Genomic DNA, 26,433 nt, shown 5'->3' with positions numbered 1-26,433 from the left:
CCCCTCCTCCTGCCCTCACCTCTTCCCCTTCATTTTCTCTAGGTGTGCCTCTGGCAACAGAACTTCAGGCCGTGATTACTGAGAATGAACTTTGCAACTGTGTGAGCGACGTTTGTGAATCTGCGAGTGTGTTTGTCAGCGATAGGAGAGAATTAAAAAAAAAAAACACAACTTTCCTTCCTGTCCCCTTCTCTGTGCATCGATGTGGGAACTTTTAAGTCCTAGTTCATGAACTTTGACCTTTGACCAGGCACTCATTCAGTCCCTTTTGGTGGTGGAGAGGGGGAGTTGCGTGAGGACTCGAGAGAAGACCCACTGTCTATCCACAGTCAATGTTTTATTTATGGACCTCTGCACTTTTGGCTGTGATGACTTCAGTACTTAAGTAGTTACCTGAACTGTATTTTTAAGGATTTTATACAATATTTACATGCAATACAATATGAATTGATTTTTTTTTTTTTCTTTGCAAAACTTTGTTTGTTTCTTATTTAATTGTCTTTATTTCAGCATGTTTGGTCACTATTATTCACAAACAAACATGCCCGTTGAATCTATTTTAGGCGTAAAATGTTATGGGGATGTTCCTTGTATGTTTTTGTGTATCATGATTCTGATGACAGCTGAACACCAAGAAGCAGGTGTTGGAAAATGTTTGGTGGATGAGCTAAACTTTATCACCCTCTGCTTCCAGTACAAATAACTGGACCAGAACGAGGACATGAGGAGTCCACACTTCGGTTCAGGGAACTGAAAACTGTTGAGCTAAAAGTTTTATTTTCTTTGTCATGTTCAGTTATGATTTGTTTTGTTTTATTTTTCTACTCATTAATAGAAGTCTGTACCCAAACAAAAACTGTCATCTTCACATAATTTTATTGTGTTATGATAGAGTGAGCCTGAAGAAACACACCAATAGGAAACAATAGAGTTGCGAAGTTGTGGAGCTGTTTTAAGCCATTAATTTTTCCTATAGACATCGTTATGTGACAATGTGAGCACTGTTACAGCTTGGATCTGAAGTCCCGTCCAGGCTAGCCTCTTCCATTAGCTTCTGTAACTCAGTGCAATCTTTCATTTAGCATTTTTTTTTCATCAATCTTTCTGTGTTCCTGGATATTACTTTCCATATTCTCTTGCACTAGCCATAAGAAACTGAAACTTTTGTCATTTTAACAACAACAATTAAACAATTATTTTTTGAGCACAGGAAAAACTGCTCTCATTAAAATAAACTACAAGCACAGCAGCGCTTGTAGTTACATCATTGTAACATGGTTTTGTCCACGTTATCTTTCCATAAAACTCTCTTCTTAGGTGATTTTCTCATCTGTCTAGTTGTAATCTTTGTTGTGTAAAACCTTCAGTGTTCAGTCCTCTCTGACCTGCTGTTATCACAGGCATGCATAAGAAGATATCTGGTTAACTACAACTCCCAAGAGGCAATTCGGCAAAATTCTGCAGATTAAATCTGTTCACTTTTAAATTTTTTGTCACTTTTAGATGAATTCAGTAACTATGTTGCCTCGTTTTTATCAACAACTGTGACAAGGAATCATTTTGAATTCACTGCTGTTCTGACTCGCACACCCAACTCGTTTCTTCTCCATGGCAGTGGGGGCTGAGGCTTGTGGGTATTGTAGTATTTTAGAGCCGTCCACTATGCCTAAAATATAAAGAGATAAAACAAGATTTCTTTGAAACCAAGTCGAAATAACTGAAAAGGTAGTCATTAAATAAACCTGTATGGTGGTTAGATTATTCAGGAGAGTCCTGTGTTTCTGTTACGTAACACTGAGGATGGTGATGAAAGTAAAAATTGATAATGGGAACACAGAATGGAGAAAAACACTCCTTCCACTTCACAACTCTATGAGCAGATCTGTGGGAGTGGAGCATTTCAGCTGCAACTATATTATATATAATAAGTGTATAATACAGCAAGGGTAGAATATCTACTGTGTGGATCTTAAGAGGACAAGGAAAAAGCAAAAATATAGAGCAAATGGTTTGTTGCAAATATGTGGAGGGGGGAGGGAGGGGGCATGTGCAGACGGGGTGTTTCCTGTGTCAGTGGTCGTCATAATGTGTCTGTGACAAGGGGACAGGGTTGCCTGTATTTATAAAGGTTTTGATTTTTTTTTTCTTTTTTGTTTAAACTGAGGCATAAAAGGTGTTGGGGGGGGGGTGGAGTCTGAAATGTGTCCATATATGTGGTCAAAGCTACAAACGTCGGGCAGAACAAATGAACTGGATGGCAGAAGAACAATTTGGTATTTTTAAAAATAAAAACTTGGCATTACAATGCCACCATGTGGCCATATGATGCAAGTTGTTAACAAGGACAAAACATGTTATTTTAATGTTATTTTTTATTTTGAAATCATATTATTAATAAAGTCATTAAGTACTGTTGTCCCGGTGTGTCCGATCATTGACCGTTGTGTGACCCGGTCATGGCTGTGTGTGGAGGGTTCATGTAAAGTTCATGTGATGGTCAGTGCAGTCTGCGGGGTTAAAAGGACAAGCAGCGGGCCGGGCAATAATGCTCATGATGCATTGACCATCTATCGAGGAAATGTCACTACAGGGAGGGACATTTATTGGTAAAGGCTGATCAATAAATCGTGCTCTGTGATTCAGCTCTGCACTGAGAAACCATAGAGGCCTTTTTCACGGCAGACGTTTTGACATGTCAAGGGAGGGAAAGTAGGAAAAGGTGTAAAGAATAGAAATAATGATGGTTGAATTCCATTTAGCTGCTTCAATTTCAGCAGTGGTGGAAGAATTATTACAAAGGCCACAATGTAAAAGAATTTAGAAAGATAAGTCTTTTTTCCCCCAAATTCACTTCAGCCTATTAAATGTCAAAATTTGCAGATTTTATGACTCTTCTATGAACACTGAATGAATATCTTTGGGGTTTAGACAAAACAAAGTGATTTGAAGATGTCACATTACGGCTTCTGGGAAAAATGTTTTTTATCAATTTTATGACATTTTATAGGCAAAATAATCTAGTAACCGAGAAAGTGATCACCAGATTTATTGGTAATGAAATGATTTTATATTGCAGCCTTAATGATCAATGACAGAAGATTTATCTGTATAAGCCACTCTTTGTTATCCCTCATGTTAGCATATCTTAAATTTCTAAACATATTTTATCATTAAGGTTTAATCTTGACCACTTGTGTCACCCATAAATCTCAACCCATAGTAAAATATGCATAAATTAATTGAGATTATTTTTTGGCTGGAAAAGCAGCTGCAGCAGAAAACATACTTTTTATTTGCATTACTATCGGCCTTAATGCGCTGACCACACCTGTATTTAATAAAGCACTAATTAACAGCAGGAGAAGCACAGGTGCTGCTAATAACATTAATGAAGGCTCCCTTTCACACAGGAAAGACAGTGATAAAATGTGGTTGTGGAGAAGATCTGTGGGTCTTTAAGTAAGTGTAGCTGGTGGTGGAAAACCCAAAGACACTCAGCAGTCATCATGGAAGGTAAGTGGTTTGACAGAGTATGACAGTACTAACTATAATAACTGTAATAATGACACTACTACTACTGGAGTTGTTTCCGTGTTGACTCAGTTCCTTGGTTTGTTTTTGGGCTCTAGTTTTGTGGCAGCGCTGTATTGGAATAATAACCAAAGGTTGCTCTTGTTTTGTTTTTTTAAGTCACATGACCACTTAACCTCCATTGCTGCATCCACAGAACCTTTGGTTTAAACTGCACCTAAAGTTTAGTCCGAACCAGCTGCTGTTTCCTGTAAAGTCATCGTAACTCCTGTAGAGGTCACTGTTTCAGAGGTTTAACTAAAACCTCAACTAATCTTTCCTAATAATTTCTGTTTCTCCATGTATGTTCTTTGAAGGCACAACTGTATCTCTTTATCTGTCTATATATCTGTATAAAATACTATTTCTTCATAGCTTTTAGTTAAACAAATTATCCTTTACTTTTGGCTATTTATTTGAACTGTCCACGCATTACTTTTAGCTAACTGGTTCAACTTCTTTGCTTGCTTGCTAACTCATTTTCATCATGTGGTATTCAGATGTTACAGTTGACTCAATATGTTGATTAAGTTTTTTGGGTTTTTTTTCTCAATTCAAGTCATCATTTAATTTTTTTTTCTTTCTATGTATTACCCATCTCTATGGTGGAAAAATAACACAATGTAAAGCACACTAAGTAATTTACATTTATATAATACTTTGTCTTCCCTGTGCCACACTTCTTTTACTATAGTACTTCCACCATTGTGGAGGTTTCTATTTTGGTTTCTATGTATAGAGTATATGTTCATACAGCTCTGTGACAGGGTGCGTGCATATGTACATTTAACCTCTTCTCATTAAAAAGGCTGCCAGACACTTTAAAAAGGAAGAAACGCATGAGCATAATCACTGTTTATTCCTTTACTGATCACACAAACATTCACACTTCTGTAGGCTGTATACGGAAACAGGACTGCTTTGCATCTCTCCTGCAGTGTCATGCATATTTCCATCTTTACACCCTGATATTTTAAACAATAACAGCTCCTTAGGGTCAAGTAAATCCAGTCTTCTGTCTGGGGTCTTGTGAGCTCTCTGACCTGTTTGAGGATGGGTTTCCACAGAGTAACAATATTCCAACAACACAGTATAATTAGAAAGTACAATAATGTAAGTCCTTCAGTACTTTTTAGAAACCAAACCTTCATGTTACAGGCTGTGAAACTGTTCCAACTTCTCATTTATGATTGTTGCAAGAAACTCATTCACCCAGACACTCTGAATCACCGTCATTTCCTTATTTAACTTTATACACACACATGAACATTGCTCTGTTTTGTTTACCCTGAACTTTAATTGCTTTGAGGGAACCATAACAACCAAACTCGCCATCATTTTAAATCATCAGAACTACAAATACCTATGATATGCTTTATATACAGTTACATAATATACATTAATCAGCTCTTTGGAGTACAGTTACCCCTTTTGGCCTTCCTTCAATCTGTCTGAAATGTCTTCAGTGAGGCCAAAGACATGCTGTCGTTAAAACCTTGAGCATTTGAACATTTATACATCTGATCCACAAGGAATGGCAACAGACCAATAAGGGCAGTTTCATACAGCTGATATATTTGCCTTTTTCCACCATCTAATTTATGTACACTTTCCATTCCTGTTACATGTTATCAGCGTCTGAGTGCAAAACAATTGAGATTTCTAACCTGAAAAATAAAATTAAATAAAGACAAGCGTGAGGATGCAGATGATGTCGGCAAAAGATATTTACAATACAATCCACAAAATCACAGCGGGTCTACACACAGACGGACCATTTAGAAAACATTTCACCAGGACCAGGCAGGTGTGTAGGCTGTAATGAGTCAGCACACAAAACAGCTTGACTTTACAAATTACAAAAAGCTAAATATATGGCTTAAATGACATGTTTTTACAGCATGAAAAACTGAATTTGGATGCTTAGTTATGAGATATATATTCAATTCATCTACCTTTGCAGAAAACCTCTGACTTTCTGAACTGCTTATTTTCTTTAAATCCAGGCTGATAAAGATGAGAAACACAAAGTACATGTAAAAAGCCAGTAAACATTTGATATGGTTGCTGAATTTCATATGAAGTTTTTTCTAGAAATGTTTCTTCATTTGAAGCTCTTTTGGCCCATGTAAACTTTGGCAAACTGAAAATAAATAAAGAAAAACATGTTCAAAAACGCATTACTCCTTCAAAACATCCTATAAACTTGTTTGTTTGTTTGGTTTTTTTTGTTTTGTTTTTTTTTATCAATTATTACAGCACAATAAACTCTTCTTACATCCACTTCATCTATCGGATATTGCTGCTCATCCCAGCAATACAAATAAATAGTTGAATTCAGCTTATTGAATCTTAAATCATAAAGCTATTTTAGAATGGCTTCTTCTCAATTCTCTACAAATGTAAACCAAGACAGAACAACTGAAACTTAAGGCAATCAAAACATTTATATACGAGAGGAAATAAAATGGCGACAGGGAGACGCTGCATGAATGAGGTGGAGTGTGTCTGCATGTGAACAGACAGTCTGGATCTCCCTGCAGGTGGAGGAGCAGCTCTATTTGGGAGGCAGTGGGTTGTCGGGAGTCGTCGGAGTCGCCAGCTCCTTGTAAAAGTTCTCAATCTGCTCCTTGTACATCTTCACCACCACTGGACGCTTCAGCTTCATGGTAGGGCCTGTGGAACGAGATAATAATTCATACTGTTAAACTCTTGCTTTTTGTATTTGTTTAACACTTGAACAAACTCAGTGATGTAACATATTGTGGCTGTTGCTCCAACTTTACTTTGGCTGCAGTTTAGAGCTAAAACCTGTGCTGTCTCGATCAAAGATCACATGGTCTTTAAACATAATTAGTTTGCCCTCAGAAGCTGCTTTTGAGCTGCGTTCATGTCATATCAAAGGTTTTGTAATTATGAGTTTCCGACTTGTAAATTGCGTTCATGTCAATATCTAAGTCACCTCAGTTAACGTCCATTATTTAATGTAATTAAATACAATTTGATATACAATCATCTGACCTGAACGCTTGCAAGTCGTTAACATGGGAACTTTTCTAATAAAATAAAACAAAAAAACATGAACGTGGTCAAAGTCTGAACACAGCAACTGCCCCCTGTAAAAATCCCATAAATGCCACTCAGGAGGTCGTTGTAACTCAGGTTTAACTTGCAGGTTTGAGCCTGTATTTATTTTTTCAAACTGCTAAAAGTAAAATTTTGGACTCAAGTGAAAAATGAAAGTAAAAATGATCCACAAACTTGAGAAAACAAGCTTTTTATCAAAATTCTTTGACACGTAACAGAGCTCCAGAGGAAATTCAATGTGGTCAAGAATAGATGCTACATGGCTGAAATCCTGAGACAGGTGAGCACACACCTGAGACATGTGTTAGAGTGATTTTACAAAATATCATTGGTCATGAATCAACAGATGTATCATTATGTATTTTAAGATTCATCTGATAGGATTTATCAGGGTACAAACAAACCACAGAAATGAAACTGACATCCGTTTTGTTTGCAATCAAACAATCTGGGACAAAATTTCCTCTGTGTACTGTGCTGTTACTCAGTTTTTAATTGACGAACTTGGCTTGATAATGTAGCAGAAAATAGTAACAAAAAAAATAGATAAAAGGATTAATTAGATTAGTGGTTTCAAACCTTGTTGTTGTGACAGAAGTCTAATCATGATATTTGATCATTGAGTAGGACAAAAATATATCAATGCTCCCGTCGCACACACCTAGCTCTCCTCCACCAACAGAGAAGTCCCGATCCAGAACAATCCACTTCTGGATGCGTTGAGCGTTGGAGGTTGCCTTCTCATTGACTCTGTTAATCCCCTCCTGGATGGCGGTGTGGATCGCACGGTCTCGGCCGCCTGTGATCTCAGAAACACGCGTGGCGTTGCTGCTCAGCCTCTTGCAGAACTCCACTGCCTCTGGTGCCAGCTCGTCCTCTGGATCGCCTGTGTCAGCGTTCACCTGGCACTGGAGACAAAAATGTTAAAAAGGTTTTTAATTTATTGAATCATGTTTTGATTACCATTATCATTTTCTTGTTCGTGCAGTTTCTAGTATTAATACAATACAAATTTGCTCTTTTTTTGAACGTTAAGATCACTCTTCGTGCTGTTGCACTCAAAGTCCACTAGATGGCAGTGTCTGAACACAGTTGTCTAAGAATCCAGAGCTTTGCTTTTCACCGCTGATGCAAATCTCCTTCTGCTATGTTATCGGTCATGAAGACACATAATTTAAGATAAAAATCTGTGAGGGTCAGATGTTTACAAGACTCAGAGATATCATGTTTTGAAATCCATGTCTCAGATACAGTATTGTTAATGAGTTACCTCTTCAGTCTCCATCTGATACCCTTCAATCTCTTCTCTATCTTCCTTTTCTAGAGTGGTGCAACGTAACGAAGCACATTTACTCCACTATGATCATGACACCTATAGATACTTTAAACTTAAATTTCACACACACACCAACAGTGTGTATAACAAGAGTATAAAATTAGTCAACTCACTGTAATTTGTAATTTGAGGTTTTGACTTTTACTCAGACAACTTTTCACTGCTTTGTCTTTTTACAGGCCAAACAATTAAAAGATTAAGAAAGAAAATAATCAACAAATTAATCCATAATAATAAACTGCAAAGTTAAAATGCTACACTAGATTATACTTCCTGATGCATCAATGTGCAACACTTAACAGCAGCTGTTTTTCTGTATTGAGCTATTGTGCTGAGCTACATTTTAATGATAATAATTTCATCTTTTATGTCCTTTTAGTTCAGTAACATTTTTTTTTTTTTTTTTTGGGCATTTTTGCTTTCATTTTAGTGCAGTGAGAGAGAGACAGGGAAGTCAGGGAGAGACAGAGGGAATGACATGCAGCAAAGGGCCACGGGTTGTACTCAAACCCATGGCAGCTGCAGTTAGGACTGATCTCATGTGGTACGCGCTCTACCAGGTGAGCCACCAAGGCGCCCCTTATTTGTAACATTTGCAAGACTTTAAATTGTAATTGAGTATCATAAGTGTACTCTGGCTACTTTTATTCTAGTAAAGGATGTGAATACTTATATATCCACCACTGCCCTGCTTCCCTCCGCTTAATCTGCAATTAAAGGCCTCATCAAGGTCTCAGTTCCTTGTCTTTACCTTAATGGTGAGCAGCATAGACAGAAACTTCCTCTTGTCTCCAATCAGCATGGCGTTGCTAATCAGCGGCACGGCCTCTTTCACTGCATCCTCGATGGGGACAGGAGGGATGTTCTCTCCTCCTGCTGTGATGATCAGCTCTAAAATCAAACAGACACAGAAGGTTAGGTAACAGAAATCTGTTTCTAAGGCTTTAAAAGATTCAGCGTCCTGTAAAAGGATATAAGGCTGTGAAGAGATCTATATCACTGAACAGTAAAGTAAAGTACCTTTAATTCTTCCGGTGATGAAGAGGAATCCGTTCTGGTCGTGTTTGCCCAGGTCACCTGAGTGAAGCCAGCCCTCTGCATCCAGAGCCTCCTCTGTCTTCTCAGGCATGTTGAGGTAACCCATGAATACGTGGCGACCCCAGAAGCAGATCTCTCCGTTTCCCTCCTCGTCTGGGTTGTGCAGCTTCGTCTTACACCCTGGGATCTCTTTACCACAGCTGCAGAACAAAAACATTCCTCTGATTCATCAGTCTCACGTGTCTTAAACTGGCTCTTTTTTGTCAATACAAGGAAATTCAGCATCTTATGAAACTGATTTGAAAAGGGAAAATGTACCTGGTGAGCTTGAAGGCATCAGGGAGGGAGATGGTGTGAGGTCCAGTGCTCTCACTCATGCCGTACAGCTCGTACAGAGGAATATCCAGGCTGAGGAAGAACTCCAGGGTGTCTTTGGTGATGGGTGCGGCGCCTGTGTAGCACTTGTTGCAGCGGTCCAAGCCCAGGGCCTTACGCACCTTTTTGAACACAAGCTTTTTGGCTATGTGATAGCTGAACGGTGTGCGGCCAGCTTCTCTGTTTCTGAAGAGAGACAAAACGACAACCAGGGTTAGTGTTTGAGATCAATGAGACGCACTATATCATATGCCCATTTCAAGTCTATCAGTATATCTATATACCCAAACATGACATGGTGGCAATACTAAAGAGCCAGAGATAACGCTTTATGGGTCCTGTATTTTCTAGCTAAATTCCTGGAAACTTAAAAAAAAATAATCAGGATATTTCCAAGAAATAGCTGCAATTTGGTACTATAGGTATAGGTATATACACACACACACACATATATATATATATATATATATATATATATATATATCACTAGTATAGGTGAAATGGAGTAAGTGTTGCTACAGTTATTAAGTACCTGCCTGTTGTATTCAAGTTTTTAAGAATAAAAATAGTCAATTATGTTGTAGGTAAGAGAAAAATTGTTCATAAACAGAGGTCAGTATCCATGAGAATTTCTTAGAAAAAAAATTCTTCATGACTTTGAGCTGCCGTACTTATTAGATCTGCTTGTTAATCGATAAATATTAATTTACACCCTTACCTGTAGTTCTCAGCTGAACCTTAGTTTTGTATTTCACATTAATGTGATGATCGACAAATAAAACAAAACTCCTTACAAACATTTTTACCGACCTTAAATAACGTAACTGTGTTTTGAAACTTTCACTTTCTCCATTTCCTTTATAATTAAAACCAAACTGCGTGGGCCTTTCTCGGAAATATCCGTGTGACTTACAGCTAAATACTGGCTAATGTTTTGGAAATGATGAGGAAGGTTTATATAAAGTTATCTGGAAAATACAGAACCATAGAATAAAGCATTGGAAAATAACAATATTTCAGTAATAAGAGAGCAAAAGCATGGAAACAGGAACTCCCCACCCTTTGAGAAATGATTCAACCCTGTCTAAATGAAGCTTTAATTTCATACACATGCACATACTGGTTCATCTTGGTGAGATTAGTCTGCAAACCGACATCTTTGGCCCAAGCAGCCACTTTCCTGCGCACAGTGGAAGACTTTGCTCCAGCAGATTTCATCTTCTCCTGCATCTTTTCCCAGACACGAGGGACGCCCATGAAGGCTGTGGGACGCACCTCCTTCAAGGTGTTTACCAGAGAGCCCTGATAAAAAAAAGGAACTATTATTATTTACCAGAAATGTTTATTGTTATTAAATGTGGCAGTTTGCAGGTCACGTGGAGGGAAAATGAGCAGAAAATTTGAAATCTTCTACCACACCATGAGGTAAAGACTGCACGAAAATATGTTTGAAAACAAACAAAGAAGCCTTCGCTGTTTGTGGAAGGTTCTCATATGTGCCCCCCCCTCAGGATCTGTCTTTAACCTTTACTAGAATACTTCTGTAATCTGCATCTAATCACTACAAACTTGCTGAACGTGTAGGGGTGACAATGACGATTAAAAGAAAGAAGCCCTAAGAAATAAATGTTCCTGAGAGGCAGCAGCTCAGCATACCAGACATGTTTTTACACCAGAGATAAAAACTTGTAATTCCTATGAAATGTGAAGATCATAGATGAGTGTTTGATGACGAACCACTGAACTTATTCCCTCTCTTTTTATTAACCTCCTGGCATTTTTAAAAAGAAATGAAATTTAATCTGGCTTTTACAGTTGGGACAATTGTACATTCTCAGTTTTTTATCTCCGTTGTGTATTCATGTATATTTTATTTTTATATATATTTCACTATTGTTTGTAATCTTGTTTTTGTGAAGTTGTAATGTATTTATAATGTAATTTTATTTTATGTAATTTAACATTATAGGCATCGTAAAAGTCACTTTATGGAACAGTTGTATTAGACTGCACGGGTGAACCCAATAAACTGACAACTCAGTGTATGTTTTGTGTGTCCACGTGTTTGTGTACTGTTCACCACATATAAACACAAATGTTTCGTTTTACCTTGAGGGCATCTGGCTGAGCGAAGTACGTCGCCCCCCCGACCCTCATGGTGACCCAGATGTCCACCATCTGAGCTGCGATGTGGCTGAGCGGCAGGTAGCTGACCACCACCTCCTGAGCCTGGTTGGCGTCTGTCAGGCGCACATGACGGCTGGTGGAGAGCGCGGTCCATGTTAGCTGAAGGGGAAGAAGACAGGAATACTGTCAATACGATGAATCTTAATCGTTATATGAAGGGGCGGTCACGTGGAGACACATTTTTACAAGACACAGAAACAAAGGTGAAAGTACAGTACCTGACCTCAGGGTTTTAAACCTCTCTTACTGGACTTTGACAGGAATAAAATATGTGCAGCAAAATAGGTTTATACTGATACAGTCCGATAGTTGGGCACCGTTAACAAGCAGTGGTGGAAGAAGTATTCAGATCCTTTACTTAAATAAAAGTATCGACACATTACTGCAGAAATACCTCATAAGTAAAAGTACTCTATTTACAAACCTACTGAAGTCAAAGCGCAAGTATTATCAACAAAATGTACTTAGAGTCGCTCAGTACATAGAAAAACATCCCTTGTGACTGATGTACTATCATATATGATTTGATTAATATTGATGCTACATTACATAAGCAGCAGATCATTGTTGTAAAATGTGAGGTGAAGCTGGGTTAACTACTTAATATACAGATGGGTATTTTAGTCATGTGTTTCCCGACCTGAGGGCTGGGCTCCATAAAATGGTTAAAGGATAAATCTGAGGGGTCATGAGATGATTAATAGGAGAGCAAAGAAGAAAAAACTAACTTCCAAAACACATTTTTGTTCTGTTTCTTTGGACCTCTCTGTGCCTTGAACAGTTTTCTTAATCAAATTGTGAGAGAAGTTTAAAGAGGAAACAAACAGCTCACAGACATTTGAAACACAAGAGACCCCAGGACCCCAGCTAGACACGTTTTGTGGTAAGAGGTCTCAAGCAAAATCTTTAATAAGGCATTTTATTTCATAAATATATTGTGTGGTTTTTATGTAAAATGTTCATTTGAAAAGTAACTAAAGATGTCAGATGTAGTGGAGTAAGTACAATATTTCCCTCTGAAATGGAGTCAGTGTATAAAGTAGGATAAAAAGGAAATGCTCACATTAAATACAAAGTAAAATGTAAAGTAAAATGCTTGAGTAGCTCTAATTAGTTACTTTATGACATCTTTGTGGGGTTATAGAGTTATATATATGATCCATACCTACATGAAGACCTGCCTAACAAGCAGTATAATATGTTGATCCCTGCATATCTGTCAGCTGTATATCTGTCTGCACTTTTCTCCCATTACAAAACACCAGGATGCTTCTTCTGTCAGTGTGAGTCACCACACATGGGACACTTCTGTGTCCTCAGAGGTAGAAACACACGCTGGGCCCATGTAACTTACATTGTCATGGCTCAGCATGACTCCTTTGGGCTGGCCTGTGGTTCCTGAGGTGTAGATGAGCGTGCAGCATTGGTTGGGCTTCTGCCTGGAGATGATGGCATCGAGGGGAGCGTCAGGCTCATCACGTCCAAGCTCCATAAACTCTGCCCACTGTGGTAAACAAAGAAAATCACTTAAATGGTGCTTCTTGAACTAAAGTCTTTTTCAAATTTGGTCTTGTCATAATTAGAGTATACTTACTGTGTACAGATTTGGTCTCTTCTCTTTTAGTGCATCTTTGTACTGGATAATGGCTTTCAAGTGAGGAAGCTTGTCTTCAACCTGTGAACAAATACAATACAATCTACATACTGTCATGGAAAAGTCAATGAGACGACTTGTGTCAGTTCTACACAACTGGTTATAAATATTTATATTATGATAAAAAATAATGCAGCGCATGGAGGAGCTGCTGATGGGAGGGAAAAATTTAAAATAATTGTGGATTGTAGCGAATCAGGAACAACTCAGAAAACAAAAATTACTTCTATAATTTTGGAAAATACATTTTGCCTCTTTAATTTTAGTTGGTAGTGGCAATCCAAAGTTGCAGCTCGATTAATGTCAGATGGAGAAAGCATTGTAATATAAGTATGTAGTATATACTGTAAACAATTAGTACAGAATTCAGACACAGCATCTGTCTCGCCTACATAAGACAGATTTCCTATGTAAATGTGGTATGTACACCTGCAGCTACAAGTGATATAACTTTTCTTTTCACTCATGAAAACATTTTTAATATCTGATCCTGATCACATCTCAACAGAAAACATTATTTATATTTATGTGAATATCATCAATTCATAGTTGACAACAGTATTTCATTGCAGTGTATATGGTAACTAATGCTGATCTCACCTGAAGGATTTTCTGCAGCTGTTTGTGGTTCTCCACTACAATGATATTGGCCTTGCAGTTTTCTGCTACATACTGACATGCCTCCGGAGAATTGGTGGTGTAGATGCCCACAGCAAACCCACTGCAACAGACACCAGAGTCAGAGTTAGCAGTTTCTCTTTCACATTTACCAAAACATGAAGCTCTCCTCTTATGTTACTCTGCAGGATCTTAGATGCAGACAGAGAGAGTTTAGGAACATGACAATATACAAGATTCTTGGTGGATAAGCTTTAGTATGTCCACTAGCAACTGCCTCGTTTCTAGTGACGATGGGACAATAGAAACTACCCGACCTCACATCCATCTCTAATGGGAAGTAAGAGGAGCAAGACTTGATTGAGCTGAGTGCTTCTGCTTTTCAGTAACATGATCTGCAGCAAATGTTGAGTCCACTACTGAGTTCATCCAACACAGTGTGTGATCAGGACCAGTTTGACAAGCTGACAGTAGTTTCACTACATTCTTACTCAAGCGTCAACACTGAGCAGAGACATAAGGCGTGGGAGTACGGAATCCACATACAGTATCAATGTGTGTTCATGCTCCAAGAGAGAAGTTTAATGTGTTGGCACACCAGGGGAATGACATTTACTGATCTTCAGTGTAACAAAAGTCATTTCCCTCAATGCATTCTTGTAGTCAGCTGTCCAAGAACTGCTGTAGACAAAAAGTCTTTATAATCACGGCTCAAACTGAACACATGGCACGAAGGACCCAATGCCACATAACAGATGTTTTGTGGTGTAAGCAGCTGAGCTGCAACAAATCTGCCCCTTGACCAATCAATGGATGATGCTTTTCCATTTAATGCAGGGTTTTGGTTTCTCAGATCGAGTCAATTTCTTGGTCCCTTTCAGTTCACTGGATGAAGAACCACTAAAGGTTTCATTTCTGCTTAAGCCTTCCACACTGAATATTTATGCAATCACCAAAGCAGCAAGGCTCGTGATTATGGTTATGTGACAGTTCCATGAGGGGTGGAAGAATGACTCAAAACCATAACCTAACGAAAAATGCCAACAGAACAATGTATAAATACTCCATGGCATAAGTAAAAGTCCTGTAATTAAATAAAGCTTCTTAAATAACACAGTATTTGATTGTTAATACTGATGCATCAATGTATAATCAGCAGTTTTAGTTTTAAGTATTTAATTATCTTGACCCCTAAATTGGTTCCTAATCTAGAAATCAAACCCCACTGATGGGTCATAAGATACATTTGAGAGATGATTTGAGATGAGTTGATGAGATGAATAGGAGAGGAAATTACTATTACTTCTTTTTTGTCCTCCTAAAGCAGTTACTTAAAAGAAACTATCTGAGGGAAATCACTCTTTGAAGGAACTGCTACTAACTCATAGACACCTGACATGTGACAAGGAGCCTCAACCAGACACTGATTCCTAAATGTACCTAGTTGCTTAGTTTTCCCCACTTCTGTCTTTCACCTTCCTGTTTAGCATAGTGCTGTAATCAATCAAGTGAAGAGGCTACACGCTGAACTCAATGACACCCAAGGTTGTCTCATATTTCTAGTCTTAGATTGCATCACTCAAACATGCACATACACAACGCTGGCAATGAAGCCCTGAGTGAAGGAACATTGGGCTTGTCACTGACAATCACATAAACTCAAAATGAAACTCACCCTGCCAAAATCGCTCCAATATCCGCAATGAACCACTCAGCTGAGTTGAAGCCCAGGATGCCGACGCCGTGGTAGTGCTGCAGACCAAGCTGTAAAAAGACAAACACCCTTTTTCAGTCTAACAAAATAGCAGACTGTAAAAATACCAGTTCTAGTTCATAATTTAGCAAGTACAATTCAATTTATTCTCTCATTTCCTCTCAGCTGTCAGTTTTCTTAGGTGTGTTTATTAAATTTCAAAATATTTTTGGGGACATTTTTGCCAGGAAACAAAGCTGCTCAACCAGGTTTATGTCTCCTAAGTCACCGTCATTCTCTGGCTTTCATTTAAAAAAAAAAACTGCTCAGAGAAACATGGTGTAAATATTGATGTTGCTTTGAAGTCTTTGCAACAATGATTTAAGATAAAACTGCGAGTTGCATCCTTTATGAAACTCTTTGAGAGGTGTTTTTCTTACATGCACTGACATCAATCGAAATCTAAATATGTCTTTATTCCTGAAACATTTGGAGAGCAGATCTGCTGATTTACAGTGATCACAGCTCTTGGTTGCTACAGCAGCTGTTACTATGGAGACAGATACACAAGCAAATGCACATGAGACGGTTATAATGCAAACTGATACCAAGTTAAAAACTGCACAGAGCTTTTTAAATAACTCATGAAGTCTTTAAAAGCAGTAGTTGGAATTTATAAGGCTTGACATCTGAAGCTCAACCCATTGTTGACCCAGTGCTCTGTTGATGTTTGCGAGTGTGAAAACTCATGTTCAGATTAGTTTGTGTGTGTACTGTACAGAGAGACACGTGTACGTGTGTGTACATGACACTGGCCGGGTCTCCATGCTGACTAACTGTGCTGAGTTTCACAATAAACAATAACATGCTCTGTCCTGTATGAACAGCTGAGGCCTGCCTCACTGTCTGGCTGACATTTCAGCCCGACTCCTTCGTGCCGTACTGTGTTTTGTCTGGACTGACTTGGAATAAAATCAAATGCAAGACTTTAAAACAATGACATGAGAAGTCGATTGTTTAAAACCAAACAGAAATTCTAGACCTTTAGATACTGAGGGAGATCTGTCGTGAGGTTGGATATAAACAAAAGAGTAAAGAGTGTACTCTGAACTCTACACTATTTTAAAGTGTTGTGTAATTGAGGAGTTTCATATATTTTGATATTAGATGACAGTGAGGAAGTTTTTATAATTGAGCAACGCCAATAGGAAAATGTATCCATGCTGGAACTTGCAAATGTTGAACTGTTCTGGGTGTAAGCACATATTTCACACAAAATTAAATATATCTGTTACATAAGATATTAGGATTTCATTAAAAGGCTGAAACTATTGATTATTTTCATGAATTAGTTTAGTTATTTGGTCTATAAAATGTCAGAAAATAGTGATTCTATAAAACAGAAAAAGAATCAAATCCTCACTCGGAGCATTGAGCATTTCTTTTTAAATATTGACTGATTATTGAAATTTTTCTTTCAATCAACTTCCCTGACCAACTGTTTATCACTGAGAAAGCTGGAAACTGCCACATCATGGACATGAATATCAGTAATGCTTAATAGTAAGAAGCTTTTGGGTTTGCACTGCCAGAATCCTCCCAATGGTTGCTCTAATAAAACCAGGATGAATTGAAAAAGTTCAGCTGTAAAGAAAAGCCTCTAATCCTGTCATTTACACTAAATCACTTAATAGTTACAAAAACTACCTTGAGGAAGCTCTTGGCGGCGGTGCGGCAGGTCTGGTAGTAGTCTCTGTAGTTCAGGGTCTTCTGCTGCTCACCCTCCTTCCAGCCCAGAGCTGTGTAGTTCCCAAAGCGCTCCACAGCTGAGGTGAACATCTGGTTGACAGTCAGGGGTGTCTCAGCAGCCAGGCCAGAGTCCCCCATCCTCAGTTTCACCTCCGCATCGCCCTGTGACGTGCACAGGCCGGGCGCTGCTGCTGCTGGCACGGACAGGGAGTTTGGGCGCTGGGCATTCACTAGAGGCCGAGAAAACATTCAGAGAGAAGAACAAAGGCTTGTCAAAAAGCTTCAGGGGCTGTGTGGGGGTGGGCATGGTCCACATGCAGCTGCAGGAGGGAGAGGTGTGGCGATGGCTCATGAGAGCAGTGGCAGGTGAATGGATTGATCAGCTTCTGCTTGTTGTGTAATCACACTCTCCCTTTGCAGTAGTATGACACACACACACACACACACACACACACACACACACACACAGAGTGGCCCGTCAGAGACTGTTGAAGTGTGTTGTAAGAATAAGAGTGACTGGACTACCAGAGACGCACGATAGAAAGTATTTATGTGGTTTACAGTAGTTACAGTGGCAGCGAGACTTTGCTACATACTGATTTTTGCACTGATCTCCTTTCCAAGAAAACATCTGCTGTAATCTCCTCATCTCCACGTGAATTTCAAGAAACAGCCTGCATTTGTTGCATTAGAGGGAATGTGATTCACCCTCCAGCACTATTTGAAAGCTACAAAACGAGCATGGACCAATGAGCAGATGAGCGAGCCTAATCTGAGCCCTTGGCAAGAGTGTCAGACTCAGTCACACAGGATGCACAGTGATGTCAAAATGAACAATGGTAAGCCTTTACTTCAGGTTGGCTGGATGTAGTTTTCTTTTTAAACATGATCTCATCAGTATACTAAGTTTATAAGCTACTTAACTGATTTGAGGCTGATGGCAATATTTGATATTTGAATTCTGACACTGATTTATCAGCCAATATTAATTTTGTTCACACAACCCAAAACATAAATTAACATTTTAATGAGGTTCCATTAAAACATTTTTTCACAATTATGAATAAGAAGTGTCATGTCATGTGACGTTTGACAGTTGAAAAATGAACTTGTCACTATTTTCTGGTGGACAAAGTACAGAAAGGTGACACTGTTTTAAAACATTTCTTGGCATTTCTGTAGTTTCATTTCACTTCATTTCATTTATCTGCTGACGTGCTGATACCGATATATCTGCAAAGAGCTAACACTTTACTGGACGATTCATCAGTCTCGCTCTAAAACAAACTTCTTTCATATGAAACACAAAATGCACTGTGCCATCTCACACCTGTAAAGTGTTTTACATTACCAGGTTCTAAAAAAAAGTATCAATTTTCAATTCAGTTGTTATGATAAATGTGGTACATTAAGAATAAATAATAATCTTAAATTGTTGTTTAAGAAAAACCAGTGTTTATTATAATGTGGGTTTTATTTTCCTAGTTCTGGCTTTTGGTTTTATTGGTTATGATAACAAAGTACACGTGCTGAGATCTCAGAAACATGAGCAGTCAGATGATCATACAAGTTGTAAATAAAACCTTCCTGTTAGCCAAACTTATCTGGAAGAGAAAACTAAAACCATAAAATTACAATCCAAAGCCGTTTCCACTCACGGTTTCATTTTCAATGCTCTGACTTCTAGTTGTTTTGTTGCAGCCTGTCTGATGATCATCTGCCTTTTGTTCTAGTTTTCTAATGCCAGAGCTACAAAACTAAAAGTTGTTATAAACAACACATTTCCTTTCCAAAGAAAACTACTTTTTCACAAACCACAATGAAGGATGTGTCATTGACCCAACGGCCAGCAGGATGTTTTGAATATACGATGGGGTCATATTGTAGGCAGAGGAACTAAATGATGGCGGATTTATGACCAAACACAAGCAGCTGCTTATCAGTACAGAGCACCACTGGGTGATCATGGAAAACTCAGCCAGCAGCAGACACACACACTGGTATTTCAATTTAATTATATTCTATACTGAATAATTAAACGTAAAAAATAAGATGATCATTTCATTGTATATTCCTATGAAAATAAACCTATTTAACAGAGTTACTGCTCCACTGACCCGATTCTTCAGGACAATTACTAAAGTTTCTGTAAGCAGTTCTATAAGTAGTCAGCCCTACGTCACAGCCCAAGATAAGCTTTTCAAAGCGTTAACAAATATTATGGAAGAGGTGTTACACGTACCAGGACGTCTCCCTCAGTGACTAAGGCAGGAAGGAATGTCAAAGTGGAGTTTGAAGGCAGGAAAAGGAAAGTCAGGTTTGTTCTGCCAAAGAATGTGTTCTTTTACTTCTGTTTGGCCTACTTCCTCAGGAAAAACACAATCGCTAATGCTGACTTCAGCGACTAGAGCCAACACAGTGACTGTATGAAACATAATATGAATAAGAACCTCATTGTCTGTATATTTCTTATCGGAATTTGCTTTTAATCCGGCTGCACCACCCTCACAAATGTTATAGTTTAGGGTGGGACGAAGAAAGAGCAAACACACTCAACCCGGTGGCTCTTCCTTCAGCCCTCACCTGTTTGTGTGTTTGAGGTCTGTTCAGCAGGGACCTTTGTAGTCTTGGTGTTGCTGGTGCTGACTTCATTATGGGCACCAATCTCCTCTTCTCTTTCCCCTGTGGACTCTTCCTCTGAAGACTCACTTAAGAAACAGAAAGGAAAAAAAAACATGTCACTGCACTGCCACGTTCTTGGAAATAACCAAAGACAAAACACCTGTCCCTGCACTGAGTCTTAAGGGAAAACTGTGGCTCTAAACACACTGTTGAACTCACCATCATCATCACTATCCAGACAGCACATATTATGCTCACATCTCAACTGTAGACCTTGTAAACACTCATAATAGTTTCACAGTAAAGTTTATTTCATTACATCAAATTAAAGCTTCAAGGTTTAAGCTGAAGTGATAACAACACTACGATTACACTGACAGAAATACAATCCTATACAGAATGAGACTGCACAATCACTAACATTATGTTAAATATTAGTGAGCACTGAAGCTCAAACCTGGGTGGTATATTTGGTATCTGCATCCTGTAATTCCCCTATCAGCCCACCTGTATTCAAATCTTAGTAAAAATCTTAATAAATTTTCCTTTAGAACCTAGTGTGTTTTTAATACCCTTCTACCCACTGGATCTTATTTTGAGAATGAAAGTCTAAATTTATAGACATGTATATTACAAGTAAAACTATTTACTGCTCTAAACTGAGAAAAAATAACATACATTTTGAGTATCTTTATTTGAGATACTGTGACACTGGGAATCTCCTGATGAATTAGGTATGTTTGAATGTAAATGTACAGGTACGCTTGATAAGATTTAACATTAACTTCATCTAATGAGGAGTGAGATGTGAGTTCTGCTATTTCTGTATTTTTCTCTGTTTTAAATATGTTGCAGATGTTGATTTCGCTGACAAAACTTTTTTTTTTTAATATACACTATTTAACTGAAGACGGAAAGAGGAGTGAAGGGTTTAATCTTTTGTTTGTTTGATTGTTTTTGCTTCTTGTTCGAAAACACATGATAGAAAAGGCCATGCATTATAGAATCCTATTCATTTATCAAAAAATCCTAGCAAAAGGCAATAACACTATGGGGTCCAATACAAAAAGCACTACCAATTTGTTATCAAGCTAAAACCAGTGGTTCTCAACCTTTTGGGGTTGTGATCCCTTTAAAGCCAAACCAAGGTCAACTTCAGCTCCCTGATCAAAGGTACAATCTGAGAAGGTAAAGGGTGCGTTTTTGTCTTCTTACATAGTTTAATTTTAATGATTTTTAGGAGGGAGGCCTGATGAGGTAACGCCTCAAGTATTTTACCAGGAAAAAACAAAAACATATCAAATTTTATGGCGCAGGAAAATGTGACTGCTCTTCTTTGTCACTCCTCAGATTCATCTCAACTCTCTGGCCGGGGACCAAACCCCGGAGACAGTGCTGTCAAGGTGGTTTAGTGTCTCTGTGTGGACATACTTGGCTGCATCCACAGCGACGTCATCAAGAGAGGCTGCGCTGTCTCCTGCACCACAGGATGACTCCAGGACACCGCCCGCTCTGGGAGGCTCCATCACCACAGCTTCAGCGGTGGGATCACACACGGTCACTGAAAAAGAGAAGTGACAGGACTTGTTAGCTATATTTGACAAGAACGTCCACAACAAGGAAACAGTTAAGGAGGGTGACTAAGAGAACTGCACCGTATCCAGTTCATTGTCCGTGTCTGCCCACGGACTGAACAAGGACTTTGACATTTTTGTAATGTTCAAATCTTGTCTGTCCTCTCGTTGAACTGTTTCACTGATGACTAACTGTCTTTCAACAAAATTGTTGCAGATTAGTTTTCTGTCAATCAGCTACACAAATAATTGAGAAGTCTTTTCAGAGCTTACCAGTGTTGTACTATGTGTCCAAATCATCTGAGAAAAACAGATTGATTATATTTATTCTATCACTATATTCAGAGGATCTTGTGTCTATATTTGATTTGCAGCCTATTGACTGATAAATTACTGAAGCCTTGGATTTTTCTGCTGAAAATATTGTTAATAATTTGAGGGGTAGATGTTGACGTAACTGATGACTTGACCAAGAATTTGAACACTTGTGTGGAGTATTTGGCTGCCATCTGCAACGTGCAATTTCCTTCAATACACCCACGTAATAATATCTGATGCTTGGCCAGTAACACCTGCTGAAATCAGGTGGAGTCGAAATATGAACCGTCTTGGTCAGATAAGGATGTTATGTTGAAAGGTAGCTGTACCCGCATAAATATTAGACGTATACTTTTAGCCCGGTTGGAGACGATACCTCATGACTTAAAAAAGAAAACAAGTCTTGCTCCACTGGTCTAATTGCAAGTCGGCAAGTAACACCAGCATGTGACCACCAGCGGCTTGAAGTACTCACAAGACTCACACCTGAGTGTTGTTGGCCTCCGGTCACAGTACTTTTTTTAGCATCTGTAGTTTAGGGTTCTGTTTACACCCTGTTACTGGCTCGTGCGCAGGTTTGAGTGTACCATCAGTTATTTTGATTTTTCATTAAGACATAAGTGACTATAAATATTGACGACATATGGTGACTGCACTCTGCTGAATAAACACAGAAAAGGAAGAAATGTAATGTGCACAAACACCTGACACGTTGACAGGAAATCACTCGATAGGACCACTATGTTTAGTTACGCCTTGCTTATTATCAACCTTTACAGCTTACTTTATGAGCTGTTGAATAAACATTGTCTGTGCCTATACAATGACGACTCCGTTGACAAAATTTGGTTGTATGGCAACAGTGTGGGGAGCATATGGAGCCTAGCTGACAAAGTGGGAGCGTCTACAGATAACAGTATTTTTATGAATACTGGACTGTCTTTCATGTTAATGCTTGATAAACAAAACACCTTTCTAAAAAATTGTTCTATTACTGCACCCTCAAAAGCATAAAGCAACATCTGATGATGAAACCAGATGTAGTGATATGAGAACATAAAAGACATACAAGCCCATGTGGACAGTGGAGGACGGACAAAGGTAGCTTGATTTATTCTCCGCTTTCAATCATCCTGCATTGCAGTTGCTATGTAAAAAGGTGATCAGCACCATTTCAAAAGAGTTGGGAGAGAGAATCCATCTCCATTTCCCATTACCTTATCACAGGAACCACATCAAAGCCTCAAACAATAAACCATCACCACTCGACCACCGTCAAACACACACCTCCATGACACTCCCTCCCCCTCTCACTCTGTTGTTGCCTGCACCCTTCTCTGTGGTAAATGACAGGTCCGGCCTGTTTTTTTAAGGGGGCTGAAAACACATACCAGCGTCTACGTCTGTCTATTGTGGCAGCAGCCAATCATGACTCGCCGGTCAGGGACAATTGGGCAAATGGAAAGACAGACTCCAGAGAGGTCAGAGAGCAGGAGTGAAAATATTTTCCATCACGCTTTAGAGTTTGACACATATTTGCCGACCAAACCGTCCAATATATACTAACATAGTATAAAACAGGTTAAATACTTTATTCCATGTGTATTTAAAATGGTTGGAGGAAACTGCAAACACTCCTGAAATTCTGGACTCTTAGGAATCAGCTGCCATCATCTCAAAGCACCGCAAACCGTCATCACTGTTGTAAAAGACAATCAATTCTACTTCGGTCATGTGTCAAGCAACCAGCTGACCCCAAGGAGACTTCAGCTCGTTAAGTATTACTACAGAGGCGTGAAAGATCTCTCAGCCGAAGACACAGATGTCACAGGGTGATCTTACCGATGCTCACATGTAAAAGCTGCTATTGTATTTTGCTTCTTCTTTCTAATGCAGTTGCAGTTTCCTCAGGAAGACAGGTGCTGGTGGATGTGGTTTAATTAAAATGGAAGACGAGGTAAGGGTAAAGGCAGGCAGTTCTGGGATGACGTGGGGTTTGATGGGGTAGACATAAAAAATTCCCCCTCCTCCACTTCTTTAGGCTGTGTCATTGTTTTGGTCCCGGGATGGGAAGGGTGAGGGGTGTGAGTCTGATCTGGAGAAAAGGTTCAGTCACTCGTTCCCTCCAAGTCTGGACATATACAGCCTTCAACATCAGACTATATAAAAATCCCCAAGGCTATTTCTTACTTGCCCCCTTTTTATTTCCCCTTCTTCCTTTCAAACACTATGTCCATTTTGTTCTGAGCTATCATCACATGAACCCCGTCTCATTTAGATCACAAATAGATTGAGATGCATGCTGCTGATTTAGCTCTGGTGTGGCAACCCCCTACTTCTTGTCAGGCAGTGACAAATACCTTGCAACATCAATCACTGGTCAGCAAGTCTTACTGAATCATTAATCCACTGCCTAAAAATAACATCTCCGGCTTGTTGTGGTACTATATCAGTTTCAGTTTTCATTTTAATTAATTTTTTTTCCAATGCTGGGGTTTACTTGTATCACCCATGGGCTATGTTTGTGGATTTCCCCTTCAGCTGAACTCAGCAACCTTCAGCAAAAGCAAAGTCTTTTGGAAGTAGGACAACTGTTTTCATTATCAATTAACCTACTGATTATTTATCTTGGAAAACAATTTATTGTTGTTTATAAAATGTAAAAAAAATACTGGAAATTTCCCAGGCTCCAAGGTGGCGTCTTGAAATGCAGGCAAATGATGGCCATTTTCTCCAGAAAAATGCCTCAAATGATGAACTGATTATTAGAATAGGTACAGATTAATCTTATGTTAATTACATTGACTGATTGTAACAGCTCTGTAGCTAGAACCAAAGATTGTTTTCATTATCGATTTATGGTTCAGTCTATGAAATGTCAAAAAAAGTGTGAATAAGTGCCTATCTCAACTTCCTAGAATGAAAGGTGACATCTTCAAATGTCTTATTTTGTCCGAAAGGCATAGATATTCAGCTTACAATGATATGTGACAAAGAAAAGCAGCAAAGCCTGTTATTTGAAAGCTTTAACCGGAGAATATTTGGCATTTTTTCCACTATTCTTGTTAGAAAAATGCCAGAAACAGTTCATTGGTTATCAGAATAGCTGCCGATTATTTTTCTGTTGATCGACTAATTATTAATTTCAGCTCCACAGCTCTACTTTAAAGAACGTTTTGATATACCTCTTAGTCCAAAAAGACAAGGAAGTAATTTTTCCGCTTTCATTGCATTTCCTTGTCATGTAGCAACACAACTAATGCCAAAAATGATTGATCTGATGGATTTAGCACAGCGCTAACTGACATCATTATTGCATTAATGCAATCAGGAGAGGATTATGAATGTGGAGGAGAGTTTGGCATAGCAACAGCTGTTCCCTTCAGAAAGGGAAAATACTGCAACAGTTGGAAACACAACACTTAAACCTTTATGTTTTATCACTGATTGATACAGAAAGAGTCTTCGACACAAAGAAACCAGAAAACGATCACTACAACCCCATGCTTAACCAAAAACGTGTCTGCCCCAAACCAAACAAGGGACTCTCCCCAACACAATACCACCATGCCTGTAAACTTCTGCTGGGTTAATCCCTTGTCAAACTGAACAGACAAAACCCCACCCCTCCTTTCGGTTTTGTCTCACTTTTCTCATGCTGTCTCTTTTTGTCCAAGGCAACAGCCAGCTCCACTTGACTGTCTGAACCTAATATTGATACTGAAAACACACCAGAGATAAACTGAATTTCTGTCAATCAATCCTCTGCATGATCTGCATCCCCAGCCATCTGGTGCCTCTGAACATCACCCAGTTGAGCAGTTTACGACTGGGCGTAATCCTCAGCATCCTCACTGTACACTTACCAAGCCACATGTAATATCTTTGTTCCAATTCTAAACATTTACGAGCCAATACAGATCTACAATACAGGAAAAAAAAAGACCAAGGCTTTAAAGGGATCTCTTCAACGTTATCTGTCATCTGGCAAATTCACACAGACATGCTGGTTGGGTTACACCCAAGAAACCAGCTCTCCACATGTTATTAAGAGATGACTGAGCCATAAATCTCCTGAAATCGATAAATGTATTAAACCATAGCTGTACGAATTTTAACCAAGCTGAAGAATGATCTTTTCACAATGGTAAGTTCATGACAGGAACTGGTTAAGCCAACATGGAAATCAGACTACGGCATAAAACCAGAGGAAATAACTGATCTTAATTTACATCAAATGATAGTGTCATACATGAGACATGCTTAGAAGCCGTTTTCTCAGGGATCGTTACCAAACCTGATCTGTCTAAGTGTAAGCTGAAAGATAAAAGGGCTACACCTCAGCTATATGAAACAAAAACATAAACTGAGCTGAAATACTCACATTGCATTGCTGGAATCTAAATCTTTTCTTGTGTTGTTTTTAATCTTCCACTTTTCCTCTGCCCTTTTTCTAAATGTCGTAGCTTCAGTTTGCCGCTAAACATAAATACAGCAACCGCCCACTGCACCTACAACTTGAGCAGCATATCATTCATTTTCAAACAGCAGCCGGCTCGGTTGGTCCCTCCCCCTAAAAACCCCACCCAGATTTCCTCCAGACCCCCCCCCC

General features: G+C 38.9%; 1 protein-coding gene across 2 annotated transcripts in view; it reads right to left on the bottom strand.

Moving 5' to 3' along the window:
- Window positions 1–4,410: 4,410 nt before the first annotated feature.
- Window positions 4,411–26,433, bottom strand: part of acsbg2 (acyl-CoA synthetase bubblegum family member 2) — a 26,468-nt gene continuing 4,445 nt past the window's right edge. The window contains exons 1-15 of one of the 2 annotated variants that reach the window (XM_023394580.2): window positions 26,206–26,362; window positions 21,361–21,490; window positions 19,891–20,015; window positions 17,266–17,537; window positions 15,541–15,629; window positions 13,848–13,968; window positions 13,188–13,268; window positions 12,948–13,097; window positions 11,516–11,692; window positions 10,527–10,708; window positions 9,350–9,592; window positions 9,014–9,231; window positions 8,745–8,884; window positions 7,319–7,565; window positions 4,411–6,246 (exon numbers count right to left, since the gene is read on the bottom strand). In XM_023394580.2, the coding sequence (XP_023250348.1) occupies window positions 6,128–6,246; window positions 7,319–7,565; window positions 8,745–8,884; window positions 9,014–9,231; window positions 9,350–9,592; window positions 10,527–10,708; window positions 11,516–11,692; window positions 12,948–13,097; window positions 13,188–13,268; window positions 13,848–13,968; window positions 15,541–15,629; window positions 17,266–17,537; window positions 19,891–20,015; window positions 21,361–21,490; window positions 26,206–26,212 (2,301 nt within the window). In that variant the 5' untranslated portion in view covers window positions 26,213–26,362 and the 3' untranslated portion in view covers window positions 4,411–6,127. Of the gene's footprint in view, window positions 6,247–7,318; window positions 7,566–8,744; window positions 8,885–9,013; window positions 9,232–9,349; window positions 9,593–10,526; window positions 10,709–11,515; window positions 11,693–12,947; window positions 13,098–13,187; window positions 13,269–13,847; window positions 13,969–15,540; window positions 15,630–17,265; window positions 17,538–19,890; window positions 20,016–21,360; window positions 21,491–26,205; window positions 26,363–26,433 lie in introns of those variants that run through there. The other variant, XM_023394581.2, reaches the window with a different exon arrangement.

This window comes from Seriola lalandi, unplaced genomic scaffold (genome assembly GCF_002814215.2).
Source record: "Seriola lalandi dorsalis isolate HSWRI2012SDOR001 ecotype SW California unplaced genomic scaffold, Sedor1 jcf7180002054949, whole genome shotgun sequence".
Taxonomy (NCBI): Eukaryota; Metazoa; Chordata; class Actinopteri; order Carangiformes; family Carangidae; genus Seriola; species Seriola lalandi.
The sequence above is the reverse complement of the archived record's forward strand: the minus strand, read 5'-3'. Positions and strand labels throughout refer to the sequence as shown.